The sequence below is a fragment of the Muscardinus avellanarius genome, assembly GCF_963383645.1.
Source record: "Muscardinus avellanarius genome assembly, chromosome: 1".
Taxonomy (NCBI): Eukaryota; Metazoa; Chordata; class Mammalia; order Rodentia; family Gliridae; genus Muscardinus; species Muscardinus avellanarius.
The window spans coordinates 126,226,920-126,244,754 of record NC_137786.1 but is presented as its reverse complement, the minus strand read 5'-3'; the positions used below and the strand labels follow the sequence as shown (position 1 = coordinate 126,244,754).

At 42.8% G+C, this 17,835-nt stretch overlaps 1 protein-coding gene across 1 annotated transcript; it reads right to left on the bottom strand.

The window, feature by feature from the left end:
- Positions 1-587: 587 nt before the first annotated feature.
- DDX25 (DEAD-box helicase 25) lies at positions 588-17,688 on the bottom strand (the record flags this gene model as incomplete). Its single annotated transcript, XM_080705081.1, is given in 13 exon segments — positions 588-649; positions 2,994-3,182; positions 6,132-6,294; positions 7,061-7,298; positions 9,894-10,071; positions 11,250-11,364; positions 13,568-13,670; positions 13,784-13,876; positions 16,065-16,200; positions 16,674-16,718; positions 16,994-17,060; positions 17,571-17,579; positions 17,581-17,688. Coding segments are annotated over 13 exon segments (1,506 nt in total).
- Between the last annotated feature and the right edge of the window lie 147 nt (positions 17,689-17,835).

Sequence of the window (17,835 nt, the reverse complement as noted above, 5' to 3'; positions counted from 1 at the left end):
AAAATCTGTATGTCACTTGAACTTTTATGAAGCAAAATGCTCTCTTCCAAATATTTCATTTTAATCTTCAATTGAATTTTCACCCCAGAACATGTGCACGCATATACAAGAGAGTGAAGGGCGCTGCGGGAGGGGACATTAATAGCTAGAAAAGGCAGCCTTTTAGCAAGGTCCAGAAAAAAATGCCTGTGACTTTTCCCTTTGTCCTACCAGGTCCAATTCCCAAACCAGCAAAGTCCTCTACTGCCACCTGGTGGTGCTGGCTCACAGAGGCAGGACCTGCTTTGCTTATGTACACTAAATCCACAAACAGCCCAGAAACCCACAAGGAGACATTTACCTGTGAAGAGATTAGAATGAAAGAATCTTGCTTTCATTTTTTATTATTCAAAAGGATCATGTGATTTACATCAATTTGGTTTCAAAAAGACTTCAGGTCTTTAAGGATACCATGGACATTTATTTTCCATCCGTGAACAGTTTCACATTTTCACACTGAAAGAGCCTCAACATAAAAAATTACCTTCAAAATCCACTGGAACATTCTCACTTAAACAAGACCCTCACAAATAATAAGAGTTCTTTCTTCAATATTCAATCTTTTCAATCTCATCCATATCTTCTGGATCCAACTGTTTGATATTGCTGTCTAAAAGAAAAAAGAAAGGAGCCGGTCTTATTCCAGGGCCTAAATGTTCACTGCAGCCCAGGCTGACAGTGAAGGTTTTGAAGATGTACATTCCTGTGGCACCGTGCAGAGAAAGCCTTGCGACAGGAACACAAGGAAGCGATGGCGGAACCAAAGCAAACAGCAGCAAATGTGTGGGGACAGTGCCGAGAGCCTGCGCCGGACGGAGGCTCCCCGAGGTCACAGCCAAGCCCAGGCTGTACTGTACTGCAGCAGCGGCCCCTGCTCTCCCCAGGTAGCCTGACGCGGGTGCCTGGTCCACTCTCTTCAAGGGTCAGTGGGTGTATGACATTCTGCCTGCAAGCCATTTAAAATAATACTCCAACCAAATGTGGTCCTATACACCTGTAATCCCAGTACTTAGGAGGCTAAGACAGGAAGATCGCAGGTTTGAGGCCAGCCTCAGCAACTTAGCAAGACCCTCAGCAATTTAGCCAGATCCTGTTTAAAAATGAAAAATAAAAAGAGCTGGAGGTGTAGCTTAGGGGTACAGTACTAAATAAATAAAATAATGTTACATCTGTGCCTATGTGTACTTCCTGGGCAGTGCTCACTGTTTTCAAAACAAGGTTCATTATCACCATCCTAGAAAGTGGTACTGAGCCAGGTGTGGTGGTGCATGCCTATAATCCCAGCACTAGGGAGGCTGAGGCAGGAGAACTGTGGTTCACAGACAGCCTCAGCTACTTAGTGAGGCCCTTTTCAACTCAGTGAGACTGTTTCAAAATAAACAATAAAAAATAAGGCTGGGGTATAGCTCAGAGGTAGAATGCCCCTAGGTTCCATCCCCAGTACCGCCCAAAAGTAAATAAATAAATAAATAAACAAGTGGTACTGAATGTTTCTTTTGCACTAACTCCAGCTACAATGATACACTTTGGGGTCATTTGAGAACTATACATGCCAGGTGATGTGACCCTTCAGAATTCTATTAGTACATCTGCCTGCCCAGAGACCTACTGGGCTAGCAGAGCCTGCTTTCTTTACATAGGGGGCTAGAGGAAGGGCTGCATGTCACAGAATTTAGGACTGTCCTGTCTTGGAGGGTTGGGCAAAGATGAAAATGTAAACATGAGAGGAAGCTGGTGACAGATTACAGTCTCAAATCCAGTTGTGGTGGTACACTCCTGTAATCCTTGTACTTGGGAGGATGAGACAAGAGGATCACAGGTTCGAGGCCAGCATGAGCAATTTAGTAAGATCTTGGCAACTAAGCAATACCTAGTTTTAAAAAAAATAGAAATCTGAAGTCGAGTGTGGTGGTGCACACTTGTAATCCCAGTATTTGAGAGGCTGAGACAAGAGGATAGCAGGTTTGAAGCTAGCCTCAGCTACATTGTGAGACCCTCTGCAACTTAGTGAAACCCTATTTAAAAATAAAGAGTTAAAAATAGAGCCGGGGGTGTAGCTCAGAGGTAGAATGCCCCTGGGGTTCCATCACTAGTACTGCAAAAAAATAAAAATAAAAATAAAATCCAGGTGTGGTGTGCACACCTGTAATCCAAGTACTTTGGAGGCTGAGACAGAAGGATTACAGGTTAAACCAGCATCAGCAACTAAGTGAGGCCTTCCCTAGCAACTCACCAAAATCCTATTTCAAAATAAAAAATAGGGATGAGGGTGTTAGTATAAAGGTAGAATGTCACTGTGTTCAAAATCAACTACCCCAAGGAAAAACAAAAGGAAAAATAAAACACTGGTGTATAGTTCAGAGGTAGAATACCCCCGGTTCAATCACAGGTACTACACACACACACACACACACACACACACACCTATTCATCTATGTATATATATCTCTATATATGTAATCTGAAATAACTTTATTATATAACTCCATCTTTATATGATGGGAATATCTGCTCTAGATTCCAGAATGAGCTCATACAAATTTCACTGTCGAGTTTTAAATTATCGTTTAACTACCATATAACAAGTATTGATTCAATCAGGTCATGTGGGATTATGACTCTGGTCCTATGAATGAGAAGCCTTCTGACTGCAGATTGTTTTTTTTTTAAACTTTATTTTATTTAGTATTGGGAATTGAACCCAGAGGCATTCTACCTTCAAGCTACACCCCCAGCCCTATTTTCCATTCTTTATTTTTGAAAGAGGTTCTCACTAATTGCAAGGTCCTCACTAAGTAGCGGAGGCTGGCCGTGAACCTGCGATCCTCCCAAGTACTGGGATTATTACAAGTTTGTGCCAGCATGTGTGGCTTTGCCTGCAGCTTCTATCTCCCCACAATCCTGAGCCGCTGAACTCATCTCTGGTGCCTCCCCTGGGGTGTGGGGCTACTTACTGAAGTGGTCCTGGATTTTCATGAGCAGGGGCAGCTTGTCCACCTCAATCATATTGAAGGCAAGGCCTTTCTTCCCAAAGCGGCCTGTCCGCCCTATGCGGTGCAGGTAGGTCTCATAGTCTGGTTCTTCTGCTTGGTTGATGGGAAGGTCAAAGTTCACAACAATCGTGACTTGCTTCACATCAATTCCTAGGAGAGGAAGAACACTGTAGGGTCATGTGGGATTTTCCTCATGACAAAGCCACTCAAGGATCACATTTGCTGAGGGGATTCTTATTAATAGAGACAATCTGGGCCAGGTGCAGTGGGACATGCCTGTAATCCTAGTACTTGGGAGGCTGAGACAGGAGGATTGCAGGTTTGAAGCCAGCCTCGGGAACTTAGTGAGACACTGCTTCAAAAAAAATGATGATGATGATGACGATGATGAGGATGATAAGAAGAAGAAAAAGAAGAAGAGGAAGAACTGGGGGTGTAGCTTAGAACCCAAACATCCCCTGGGCTCAATCCCCAGTACCACAGCAAGAAAAAAAAAAGACAATTCTGAAAATCCAACTTGTCTTTATGTCATTGAAACAGGTCCTTTGGTCAGGCAGTTTGTTTACACTCTGTGATGTCTACGGTGTTGGTTAATAGTGTCAACAGAGGCTGATTCTACAGAAGTCTAAATGTGTACAAAGCACATATGTGTGGGCAGGGGGCATCTAAAGAGCCCCCGTTCCTTTGTGCCTTTGCTGTGCTGAGTCCCCAGCAGGCCCTTTAGCCTCTGCCCTTGACTTGTCACCAGGCCACAGCTCTGGCTCCTCTCTGCTCAGGTCTCTCTCCCTTGCCTTGCAGCCAGATTTCCAGGCTGCTTTCCCTCCCACTCCTCCAGGCTCTCCTTCCAGGGTCACAAGAGCATGCCCAGAGCACTTGTGTTCAGAAGCTACTGGATAAAGGACAAGCCGCTCAAGACTCTGCCACCCCCAGCCTCACCAATCCCTCTCCTGACTCACAAGCACTGTCGCATCCCAGGCACACTCTAAGTTCTCATCCCACAGAGCTGCTCCCTTCCTTGAAAACTTCTCACATCTGACAGTGCCCAGGAAGGCTCCTGTGAACCCTGAACTTCATTCCCACACTACCCAGCTGTGGGGGTTTTGACCCTCACTTGCCTTGCCCGGGGCCCTCATCCTGGAGCTCTCCTAGGAGCTTTCCTCTAGGGTCTGGAGTTCATAATAGGTGACTATGAGCCCCATGTGGATGTTATTTACTTATTTATATTTTTCAGAGACAAAAGCAGAGGTTTATGAAGGAAAAGTGAAGATACGTATTCAAGGGAGAGTATGGGCCAGCTGGAGAGCATGAGAGGCCCCCATGTGGATATTTAAATAAAAATTAATTAAAATTAGAATTTCAGTTCCTCAGTCACATGGGCCACATATCAAGTGCCTCAGAGATGTATATGGCTAGTGGCCACCAACCAGATAGCACAGAATAGAACATTTCCACAACTGCAAAAAGTTCTACTGGGCAGCACCAGTCCAGAAAGGCAAAAACCTCAGTGGCCAGCTCCCAATAAGCAGGACTTCAGACTGTCCTGGGCTTCACTCCTGTCCCAGCAGCTTTCAGTTGTACCTGCTGAGCTGGGAATGAACTAGGGGGCATGGATTGAACATGGGCCCAAGCAAGAATATAGGAGAAATAAAGAAAGTCAAAGGAAGTTTCTTTAGAAAAAAACAATTTTTTCCTCTAGTAGTCAGCAGTTTTAAACATAAATACACCTTAGAGATGCTCGGAATTGTTAATTATTAGAAAAATGCAAGTTAAAAGCACAATGAACCACCATGACATATCTACAAGAATGGTTAAAATCAGAGTGGCAGTATTAGTTGCTGGTAAGGATGCAGAGTAAATGCACCTGCCTACACTCCTGGTAAGAACACAAAATGGTGTGGTAGAAAAAGTTTGCATTTTCATATGACCCAGCAACTCTACTCCTAGACATTTACCTAAGAGGAAAAAAAAACATGTCTACACAAGGAACTACATACAAATTTTTATTCTAGCTGTATTCAAAATAGCCCAAACTGGAAAAACTCCAAATATCCAACTGGTGAGTGGAACTATCAACGGGATATTACTAGCAATAAAAAGAAACAGATCCCTGATACGTATAACAACACAGAGGAAACTCCAAAGCATTATCAGGTGGAAGAAGTCAGATGCAAAGGCTTCAAACTGTGTGACTTAATTTATGCGGTATTTTAAGAGACAAAAATATAGAGGTAGAAATCTGATCAGCAGTTGTCATCAGAGGCCCTGTGAGAAGAGGAGACTGATGGCAAAGGGGCACAAGTATCTGGGTGTTGTAGTGCACATCTGTAATCCCATTATTTGGAAGACTGAGACAGGAAGGTCATGGGTTTCAGGCCAGCCTCAGCAATTGCAAGATCCTCAGGAACTTAGCAAGACCCATTTAAAAAATGAAAAATCGGGCTGGGTGTTGTGGCGCACGCTTGTAATCCCAGCACTTGGGAGGCTGAGACAGGAGGGTCGCACAGGTTTGAAGCCAAGCTCAGCTACTTAGTGAGGCTCTCAGCAACTCAGTGAGACCCTCTTTCCAAATAAAGTATAAAAAATAGGTCTGGGAGTATAGCCCGGAGGTAGAAAAGCCCCTGGGTTCTACCCTCAGTAACACACACACACACACACACACACACACACACACACACACACACGGAGCAGGAAGAAATTGTGGTGAGACAGCCATGTTTTGTATTTTGATTTTAGTGATTATCTATGTATAGAAACTTACCAAACTGTATGTGTGTGTATTTATGTACACACATATATACAAACTCATATATATTTTTGGCACTGGGGATTGAACCTAGGGGCATTCTACCTCTGATCTATACTCTTACCCCTGTTTTATTTTTTTATTTTGAATCAGGGTTTAAGTTGCTGAGGGTCTCACTAAGTTGCTGAGGCTGGCCTTGAACCTGTGATCCTCCTGTTTCAGTGTTCCAAGTATTAGAATTAGAGCTGTGCACCACCACGCCCTGCTCAAACTGTACACTTAAAGACTGAACTGTGTAATTAAAGACTGAAATGTGTGTAAATTATATCTCAACATACAACTTTAAACACACACACCTCGTGCACAAACATTGGTCGTTATAAGAACCTTCTCTTTCCCGTCCCGAAACCTCTGAATGATGGAAGCCCGCTGCTCCACTGTCAGCTCCCCACTTAACAAGGACACCTGGTGGCCGTCTTGCATCATTTCCACAGTTAACCACTTGGCATTTCGACGCGTCTATGGGAAAAAGAAAACCCAGCACACCCCCCCTGGTTACAGCCGACTGGCCATGCTTGTGCTTCGCGATGAGCGGTGCTCTGGGTGCAGGCTGGGGCAGCAGAGAGAGGGCTGCAGAGGAGCTTGCTTATAGCCCTCGGCCCTCAAGGAGCCTTAGAATGTGGAAGGGGATTCACCCGCTGCCTGTGCTTCTAAGCATCACATCCTCTCAACCAGTCAGAGCTCTGGCTTTCTCACCCACAAAATGGACATAAACAAGCTCTGTCTACCTCATATGGTGCTGACATTACAGAGTGATACATTGTAATAATAATTAACACAATGGACCCTCTAGGAGCACTCTGTGTGTGCCAGGCATCTGGCTAAAATCGAGACATACATTATGGTCATGGGCTTTCACAACACTGTAGTGAAGTAGCTACCCAATTTTACTTAAGAATTTTAAAAGAATTCAATTGGTGGTGGAAGAAGAAAACACAGGAGCATGAAAATATCAGGTAGCAGAAAATAAGAACAGGGCAATATTAATGATATGCAACATTCTTAACCTAGTATGGAGTATCTGTAAAAATGACAATAAACATCAGTCTGCATGGGGAAGTGGTAGAATAAGGAGGACCTCTACTAATCATCACATGGAAGATCCTGTCCATTCCTCAACCTTTCCCAGTGTCACCACCACAACACAGATCAATATTACTCAGAGCTGCTCTGAAGATCAACCTACATAACGCATAATAAGTGCTGATACATCTGGCAGGTGTACCTGGCAGAAGATGATGGCCTGGCCGATGGTGATACCCCCATAAATGTTGCACAGCGCTTGATATTTGTCTTTCCTGTTCTCGCACAACACATAGTACTGTCGAATGTTGTTCAGGGTCAGCTCCTCTTTGCGCAACTTGATAACATTAGGTTCAGGAATGATTCTCTCAGCAAACTGCCAAACAGAGTCCTCAAAGGTTGCTGAAAAGAGGAGCATCTGGCAATCGGAGGGCAAAGCTCTGGAAGAGAGAAGAAAGATGGTGTCATACAGCTGCCAGGCTGGCTCTCCCCTCCAGGCAGTACAGACTTGCCATCTGCTATACCATGCACTCTCTTGGAGCAAGCAGGGGCCTGCCTGCTATGGCAAGCTTCACCTCTATGCACAGAACTGGGTGTCCTGACCCTCCATGCTACCAAGAAATTGGAAAAACACTTTCACAGTCTGTGGAGTTCACAGCCAAGTTTACGTTTACATTCAGGAGAGTCTGAGATTTTTCAAGTTGATTTCCTCCTTAGGTGAGGTGGACTCCCAGAGCCAGAAGGGCTGGAGTACACAAAGGCAAATGCGGATAGAGGAAACATGGGCACTAATATCTTGGGGGGGGGAGAACAACAGTCATGACTAACTTTATTTGGAATGAGGAGAACCTGCAGATAAATAAGAGGGTGGGTAGAAGGGGAAAGTGCAGTAACTAAACTGTACATGGAGCCCATGATGAATACAGGGATAGTTTACATAAAGTTCCAAAACAGGAGAAATGAATCCATGGAGTTGACAGTCAGGAGAGAGGTGAATCCTGGGGAAAGAGGGGTTAGTGATAGGGAAAGTCTGCAGGGGACTGTGGTGTGCTGGTGATACTGTGGCACAGACATGGCCTCTGAGAACTCTGTTAGCAGGACTCTTAGGGGTCATGTTATTTCTCTGTATCTATTTTATACATCAGTAATAATAACACCTTCAAAAATTAAGTTTATTTTTAAATGACCTATGACAACAAAAAATTGTACCTATTAATAGGGTACACCACATGATATTTTGATACATGTATATGTCACATAAAGGTTAAATCAGGTCAAATATATTTATCTCCTTAAACACTGATCATTTCTTTAGAATGAAAAAGATATTTTTTGTGATACTAGGGATTGAACCCAGGGGCATTATACCTCTTAAACTAACTTCCAGCCCTATTTTTACTCAAACAGGGTCATAGTAAATTGCAGAGGACCTTGATAAGTTGTTGAGGCTTTTCATGAACCTGCAATTGTCCTGTCTCAGTCTTCAAGTACTGGGATTACAAGTGTGCACCACCATGCCAGGCTGTAGTGAAAACTTTCAAAGCCTTTCTTCTAGCTTTTTGAGATGCGCAGTACATTAATGTCATCTATAGTTGTGGTACTTCACAACAGCACGCCAAAACCTTTTTTGCTCCTACCTAACTCAGTGCTTACTGATCAAGCTTTCCTCAGCCCTCCCCAACCCCACTCCCTACAGCCTCTGGTAATCACCACTCTACTCTCAACTTCTATGAGATCAACTTTTTGAGTATGGCTATTATGAAAAACAGTATGGAGGGGCCTCTAATATTAAAAATAGAAGTACCGTATGATGGAGCACTTCCATTACTGGGTATTGGGAAATGTTAAAGAGACATCTACAGCCAGGTGCCAGGTGTGGTGGTGTACGCTTGTAATCCCCGTGCTTGGGAAGCAGAGACAGGACGATTGCACAGATTCAAAGCCAGCCTTGCTGGCTTAAGAGACCCTGTTTCCAAATTAAAAAAAAAATTTTATATATATATATATAATTAGGTCTGGAAGTGCAGCCCAGAGGTAGAAGGGTTTCCAGGAACTCCAGTACCACCAAAAAGAGAGAGAGAGAGAGAGAGAGAGAGAGAGAGAGAGAGAGAGAGAGAGAGAAATCTACATTCCTATGCAGTACTATTCACAGTAGCCAAGAAATGCAATAAACCAAAACTTCCCTCAGCTAATCAATGGATAAAGAAAATGTGGCAAGCTAATCAATGGATAAAGAAAATGTGGCAAGCTGGGTGTGGTAGCACACGACTGTAATCTCGGTACTTAGGAGGCTAAGACAGGATGATTGCAGGTTTGCAGCCAGCTTCCACAACTTGGTGAGACCTTATTTCAAAATAAAATAATAAAATATGTCTCAGAGGTAAAATTCCCCTGGGTTCCATCTCTAGCACCACAGAAAACAAAACCAAAAAGAAAACGTTGCACATATACATAATGAACTACTACTCAGCCTTTGAAAGACGTAGATCCTGTCATTTGCCACAAGATGGGTGGTACTAGAGATTATTAAGTGAAACAAGCCAGGCACAGCAAGACATATCACATGATCTTACTCATATGTGGACTCTAAAAATGATAATCTTTGCAAAACAAAATAAAACAGATAAGTCAGAGAGAAATCACCTCTTTTGAGATAAAGACAGAATACAGGAATAATAAACTTATTGCCCACAGAGAGTGTGAGAGATTGTATGGTCCAGTGATTCCCAAACACTGTTTTAAGACTGGGCCCTGGATCTGGTAGATTTCTGGCAGACTTTCTACCTGTGTTACTTTCTCAGCTGACTACTTCCCACTTATTTGATTCTAAAGAAGTAAGGTATTTCTTAGCAAACACATGGAGAATATGAGAAGAGAAAATGGCAGACAAGATATTTTAACATATTTTTGGCAGATGGATAGGGATGAGGAAAAATAAAGTGGCTGAAACTAGAATATGAATGCACAGAAGTTTGATGAAAGGCAGTCTCATCTGGACAGAGGACCCCAAAGAAAGGATGAGATAGAAAGATTACCTTTGAATCCGGATGCTCTGATCTGAGAATCCTTGGGTGTCAATCATCACATCAGCTTCATCCAGGACAAACACACGAATCTTAGTCAAATCAATCAATTTTCGCTTAAAACACCAATCTAGGACAGTCCCAGGAGTGCCGATTATAATTTGCTTGGTGACTTCGGTGCCTCTGGGAACTAGTGAGAAAAGGGTGTTCAGTGCTCCTTCAGGTGTCACCGCCTCACTCCAACAGGCCACGTGTCTCAGACCTCAGAGGCCAAAGCACTGTTCTTACTGACTGATGACTGTCCAAACTCCAAGGGCATGGGCAGGTTTAGATTTTTCAGAGTTTTAGAATAAATTTTGGAGTTTCTAGGTTAATGGTAATAGTAGTCTTATATATTTGTTTCTGCTCTTCAGTTATTTAGAAAATGACTTTGCAAGATGGGCATGCTGGCATGCCTATAATTTTAGCTTATTCAGGAAGCCGAGGCAGGAAGAACACTTGAATGTGCATATTTGAGACCAGCCTGGGAAACACAGTAAGACCATGTCTCAAAAAAAAAGAAAAAAGAAAGAAAGAAGCCACACTACAGCTGTGAAAAAACTGCAAACTTTCCCCTAATAAAAAACAACAAAAATGTTCAACAGATTACATTAAATAAATTATAGGATATTGTGAAGCGAGACACAAGAATGAATAGCACACAAGAAAGTTTTCCTGTTATTGTACAGACTCAGTGAAGAAAAACATATGTGCATTTATAGGTGCTTATATCAGCTCAAAATAGCAATAGGAAGATTTTAGGTTTGAAGTCAGCTTCAGAATCTTAGACTCTTGGCAATCTCGCAAGATCCTGTTTCAAAACAAAAAATAAAAAAAGCTGGGGGTGTAGTCTCAAGGTAGAATGCCCCAGGGTTCAATCTCCAGAACCTACTGGAAAAAAAATAAAAGCATAGTCTGCCTGATAACAATACTACATTTTAAGACAGGTTTTTGGAGGGCAAGGAAGAACAACTTTGACTTTTATCTTCAAATCTCCTATCTCAAAGTTTCTTCTCACAATAAACACATAGTACTTTAATGAAAAAATCCAAAAATAAAAGCTGTTCTGATTCTCAAAGTAAACAATATATGAAGGCACCCACTCGCAGGATGTGAAAATTACACCACTAACATTTACAGTGTCCTTGTGTTCAAGGCATTGCACACAACGCTCAATCTATGCCATTTCATTTAATTTTAATAACAGCCCTATGATACAGGTACTATTTCCCTCGTTTTAAAGATGAGAAAGCAAAGAAGTCATAACATCTTTGCTAGTAGTGAAGCCAGGATTTAAAACATCAGCTGGACTGGCTTATTAGTACATACTTCGATTTCCTCGGATGGCGTACATCACTTCAACATCCACACAGAATTTTCCCATCCGCTCAACCACACGGCCAGTCTGCAGAGCCAATTCATAGGTAGGAGCCAGGCAGAGGCACTGTGAGAGGGGAAGAGAGAGGGAGAGATAAAGAGAGACAGAAAGAAGAGGGGAGGAGAAAGATTCATAAAATCCATCACTTAAGTTTGAACTACAATTAAAATTTGTACCAGGAAGCCAGGTGTAGTGGCGCACGCTTGTAATCCCCACACCTGGGAGACTGAGACAAGAGGATCACACACAGGTTCGAAGCCAGACTCAGCTACTTAGTGAGGCTCTCAGCAACTTAGTGAGACCCTGTTTCCAAATAAAATATAAAATAGGTCTGGGAGCATAGCCCGGAGGTAGAAAGCCTCTGGGTTCCACCCCCAGTACCACCACACACACACACACACACACACACACACACACACACACAAATTGTACCAGGAGAGGCACAGAAATGACACTGGAGGCTTTGGGTAAATACAACATTTAAAATTGAATACCATTTAAGAGTTGACAAATTCTAGGTGAATGCTGCATATGAGAGAGGGAGGGGCTGAAGGATGGAGAAACAGCTTTTTAAAAATGTATATTCCTCTCTAAAGGGTTATTTAGAAACACAAGTTACAGTCACCCTCTTTTAGTAAAAGAATGGGATATAGAGTTGGAATCAATAAGAGAAAGCAGGACCAAATCACAGCTTGAGCCTGAGCTGCTAAACTTCTTGCCTGATAGTAAGAATCTGTCTCTTTCCAGGAAACTCTGCTCAATCAAATCCACTGATATATGATCTATCTACCTATCTAATCATGTCAGAACAACATTCTTTCAAACTCTTTCATTTGTTATTCCATCTCCCCTAAAAATGGCAGCGTATGAATGAAGATGTGCGTGGAATAAAATGGTAATACCTAATGCATTTATGCACTTCAGTTAGGAGTCCGTGATAGAAAACAGAGCCAAAGTGCTAAAAATAGTTTTTTTTTTTCTTTCCAGTACTGGGGATGAAACCCAAGGGCATTCTACCTCTGAGCTACACCCCCCAGCTCTCTTTTTTATTCTTTATTTTTTAAACAGGATCTCACTGAGTTGCAAAGAGCCTCACCAAGTAGCTGAGGCTGCCCACGAACCGCGATCCTCTGGTTTCAGCCTCCCAAATGCTGGGATTACAAGCGTGCGCCACCACACCGGGCTTCTAAAAATAGTTTTCATGTACATTTTTCAACAGGTGCTCGAGCACAGTTTATTCTGAATAATCTTTTATTTTATTTCTTGGTACTGAGGATTGAATCCAAGGGCATTCTACCCTAAGCTATATCCCTTTTTTATTTTGAAACTCTTGCTAAACTGCTCAAACTCGCCTCAAACCTGCAGTTCTCCTGTCTCAGCCTCCCAAGTATTGAGATTACAGACATGTATCACCACACTCAACTACCTTGAATAACTCTGACTGAAAACATCAAACCTTAATTTCACCAACCTTGTCAAAAAAGCACAAGATTTCCTATGCCTGACCTTAAGTGTATTTATAGCTAACCCTGCTGATCTTAACACAAACTTGCTGAGAAAGCCCTAATCTTCCTCACAGCAATTAGCATTTTGGGAAGTCAGCTTGTCAAAGGAGTCAGCCAGCACTCTTTGGAGGAAGAGGGAAAGCCTGAAAGACACTTTGCATGAGTGGATACTAGGCTAGGAGAACTGTGAGTTGGGTGCCAGTCCTCAATCAGCCACACTGTGTGGCCTCGGCAAAGCCACTGACCTCTCTGTATGTCAGCTTCCTTCTCTGCTAAATTCGTCAGTGAGGTAAACTGGCCCCACTGCCAAAAAGCCATTACACTGCCTGTTTACTTTATGCCAGGCACAGTATTAAATAAAAGTTTATGTTGTGTGACTGAACCCACACCATGGCCCTATGAGAAAACTACTCATTCATTCAATGTTTAATGAGTGTTTTCTACAAGCCAGGCATTGGCTTGGTGTTAGGATTCAAGGGTGAACAGATCAACTATGATTCCTGTCCTCACAGACAAGCAAACAGAAGGATTAACTAACTTGCCTGAGACATTTGTCTAGCTGGTAAAGAGACTAGTAGGTAAAGAGACTGAGATTACAACCATCACTGCTGCCCAGTGCTCTATGATGTTGTGAAACAATGCCTATTCTACATATCACCATACCATTGCAGTAGTCCTAATAGTATACTTACAGTAATATTACCTACTACTAAAATATCGCTATCAGTGCAAGGATTTGCAGCTCTCCAGCAGCCCTTTCTTACCTGCGGGAATGACTCCAATGCATTCACTCTGCTTAACATGGCCAAGACAAAGGCAGCTGTCTTTCCTGTTCCAGACTGGCTCTGTGCTATGAGGTTCTGGGGTCTGGAGAAAAGAGGAGATCACTGGGCCTAAACTGAACATGTGAGCCTGGGCATAAATTGAAAAAAAGAGACTATAAATAACGAAGTTGGAATACCACTACCCTGGAAACTCACGGATGTGCCAGCATCATAGGAAGAGCCATCTCTTGGATTTTGGATGGCCTGTTAAATCCCATTGCATAGATCCCTTTCAGTAACTCTTCCTTTCTATAAAAGAAAAGTTATCAAACACTTAAAACCTATGGTTTGTCAGAAGCTTCAGAAATATATATTTTAAAGGCATATTTCTATATTAAGCCACTTTAGAAGCAATATTTAGAAATATATCATTCATACTTCAACTCTAAAACATAAACAATCATGCCTCTACAGCTGGATTACTAAAATAAGAAGCTATGCTATAAACCTTGGCAAGGACAGTGGTAAGGATACAAAGTTGAACTTTCTGTTAAAGCAAAAAGAGAAAAAAAATCATTTGCTAAAAGGAGCATGTCAGTTTTTCAGGAGAGTTATATTTTCCACAGAAGCAGAGAGCTAAGTAACATTTATTGTTCAGTTCCACTTTGTGGATGACACTGGTGTTTTTAATGGCAATTTTCAGAAAAGACAAAGTTTTATTGAGGTGATTATTTTCTGTTACCTTACCCTTCTGAAGCGGTTTGTGTGTGTGTGTGTGTGTGTACACATGTGTGCGTGCACGTGCATGTGTGTTACCGTGACTTGAATCCCGGGCCTTGTATATGCTAGGCAAGTGTTTTACCACTGAGCTACATGCCAGTCCTTTTTATTTTATCTGTAGATAGGGTCCTCTAACTAACCCAGACTGGTCTTGAACTTGTGATCTGCCTCAAAGTATTTTAAAATGCATCTTTCCCAGAGTTTTGCAAAATGTTAAGCTGAGCATGGTGGCACACACTGGGAGGCTGAGAGAGGAGGATCACAGTTTCCAGGACAGCCTCAGCAAGCAGTGAGACTCTCATCAACCTAGCAAGACCCTGTTTCAAAGTAAAGATAAAATAGGGCTGAGGGTATAGTTTGGAGGTAGAATGCTCCTTGGTTCAATCCCCAATACCACACTTCTTCCTTCCCACCCCCCAAAAAAATGTTAGAAGGAGGATAAAGCCAGTGGGTCAGACCACTTCCACCTTTAATGACATGCACAATTGGATGGTAGATGAATTGTTATATGACTGGCAACCAATTATTAATCATAGGTCTTTTATACCATTTAGGAAACATCTAGGCATCAGGATTTTGGAATTTTACTCTTTGCACAGCCCATGTTACCAAACCAAGGCTTTCTGCTGGAAGTCAAATACTGACCAGGACCCTTGTAATGAAAGCCAAACCAGAGCGAAGGAGAAACAGAAATATGGTCACTTGTGCTGAAATTACTCACCAAATAAGATGACTTCTTGACCCCTAATTCATTTCTCTACTGAAAAAGTAAAATTATGTGCTGAAAGGTCAGCAGTGCTGAGCAGGGTAAAGTCCTGGTGTTGATTCCCTGGGAAAAGTGGCTCTGAGGCTCTTTAGCCTGGTCCATAGATTCTCAATATTAGCAACTGGTTAAAGACTATGTGGAAAGGGTCTGTCTGGACTTTCTGGCTGGTTGCCAAAATGTTACCATGCAGGATGGACAAAATGGCCCTGATTGGGTAAAATATAACCGTAACTCTGTCTCTTGGTTAAACTATATTTCCTTAATGTCAATTGATAAAGTCCTAGGGAGTACAAATCCACTTGGGAAAGCTATTCTTTTTAATACCATTTGAGAATAAATATAGTCAGGAAAGTAAAAACTAGTAACTTATCTAAAGGGGGTGAGGCTAGATGTTAGGGTCATCAATGCCTCTGTATCTGGACTCTGATATTGACAGTGACAATAGGGCTGTGCCTGCCTCAGCTATCTTCCTTTGCACCATAAGATTAAAATATTTTACCATCAAAAATGTTCTCAATTTAGCTGGGCGTGGTGGCACATGCTTGTAATCCCAGCACTTGGGAGGCTAAGACAGGAGGATCGCACAGGTTCAAAGCCAGCCTCAGCTACTTAGTGAGGCTCTCAGCAACTTAGTGAGACCCTATTTCCAAATAAAGTATAAAAAATAGGTCTGGGAGTATAGCCCGGAGGTAGAAAAGCCTCTGGGTTCCACCCCTAGTAACACACACACACACACACACACACACACACACACACACACGCACACACAGTGTTCTCAATGTGCTAAGCAACTAGGTTATCTTAGAATTCTTTTTAAATTGCATACAAAGTTGCCACATCCACCTTAGTAATGAATATTAAAATACAATTATGTTTTTTATTCTTAGCAGATTACTTTATTCTGTGCTGCACTTTAGCATTTTCCCATACTAAAAGATTTAAAATACTCACAGCCTCAATTCTTCAAATGTTTTTACTGAGTAGAGTGGAGAGCTGGGATCCTTTTGCAATACTTCTACTCGGTGACTCGATTCAACTAAGGACTGACGGATTAACTTGTTTAATAGTGAATTAGCTGCCAAATCCACTAGAAACCAAAAATAAAAAGTGGCACATCAAGTCTCCTGAATTACATCTAACAAGTTGCTCTCTCTCTCCTATAGTGGTTGTATATCAAACAACTGAGCTTACTCTCATCTTTCTTCTAAAAGAAGGTTCTAGAAAAAATGGCATAGCACTGAGAATTCCTTCTTTAATAAGATCAGTTTTTTTTATGTTCTGCTGTTACCCTAATTTCTAATATCAAGCAAGTCAACATTTATCTCCATCATTCTCTGCCAGTGGGAAATTCTTAACTCCTTACCTATTCCATTTCAACTTACTCTAAAGAAACATACCCCCTCCTCTCCTAATTCAGTATTTCTTGATATTCACTACTGGGAAAGAAAAGAGAACCAAAGATTGTTCTTTTCCATCTGAGGAATTAGCCATTTCACATTGTGAAAGCGATACACTGAAACAAAATGCTAGCAGATGCATGCCAATGAATTTATCTCCTACCTACATCATCTTCATCTTCTTCTTCGGTGTTATTAAGAGAACCATCTAAAAAGGACAGAAGAGAAACAATAAATGTAAACATAAATGCTGAACATAAAGGTAGCGCCCTTTTCCAATTTTCCTTCCCAATTTCCCAAAGTATAGAAGAGTATGTGAAAGAGCCTTCCCATGGAATAAAGAATAAAAACGATCTGGAGAGTAGTGGAGGGTGCTGAATGTTAAATTAAGCGAACCAAAGGTATTTCAGCTGGCAGGGACATAATGAAAGCAAAGCTTTTTACTTAATTAAGGCCAGTCTGTTTTACCCTAATAGCACTCACCTATGTTTGGGACTGTGGTATTTCTAATACCCCGAAGGTTCTTCCGGGGGTGGATGAGGCTTGAAAACTATTGAAAGATACAAATTTCAACCAATATTAAGAAGCAAGCCCTCAAGCAGCCCAGTGCTCTCCTACAACAGGGAAGAGGTTGGAAGGGGTTCAGGGAAAACACCCCAAAACGGTTTCCTTTGCAATGCTAAGAACTAATGGGTTTGTTTCAGGAATAGGTCTCCCGAATGAATTATTCTCAAATCGGAAGAGACTTTCTGGAGATGAAATTCCAGAAATGTAGTTCCTCTTGGTTGGGCCTCTGGTACTTGGAGGTCACAGCATGGGCAAGGGGATGATAACTAGGAAAACGCATTTGCAGATACAAGGTGGAAGCTAGCTTAAAGAAGAGAGCCGGAAGGAATCTCGGAGTCCAGATGGGAATGCTAGCTGCCTTCCCCCCCTGGATTTCCGGGTGTCTTCACTGGGCCCTTTCAAACCAAAGGTCTGGTCTCTAGGCGGCTCCTCTTCCAGGGCCCTCTTCCACACCCGCATCTCCCCTCCGCTTGACACCACTCGGGGCCCTCACGCCGCCCTCCGGAGTCCCTGTCCCGCCCCCGCCCTCCCGGTGCGGTGGCGGTTACGTGGCTGCTCAGCCGCTCGCTCTCCGCCGCCCCCGCGTCGCCTCCCCAAAGTAACGACGCCATAGCTGCGACCGCTGCCCCGCCCCGCACGTGCTCCACCGCCGCGGCGCCGCCCCCCGGCCGCCAATGGGCTCGCTCGGCCCGCGGTGCGCAGGCGCGGCCGCCGCGGGGGGAGGGGGAGGCGCGGCCGACCGCGGGCTGCGGGTCTCA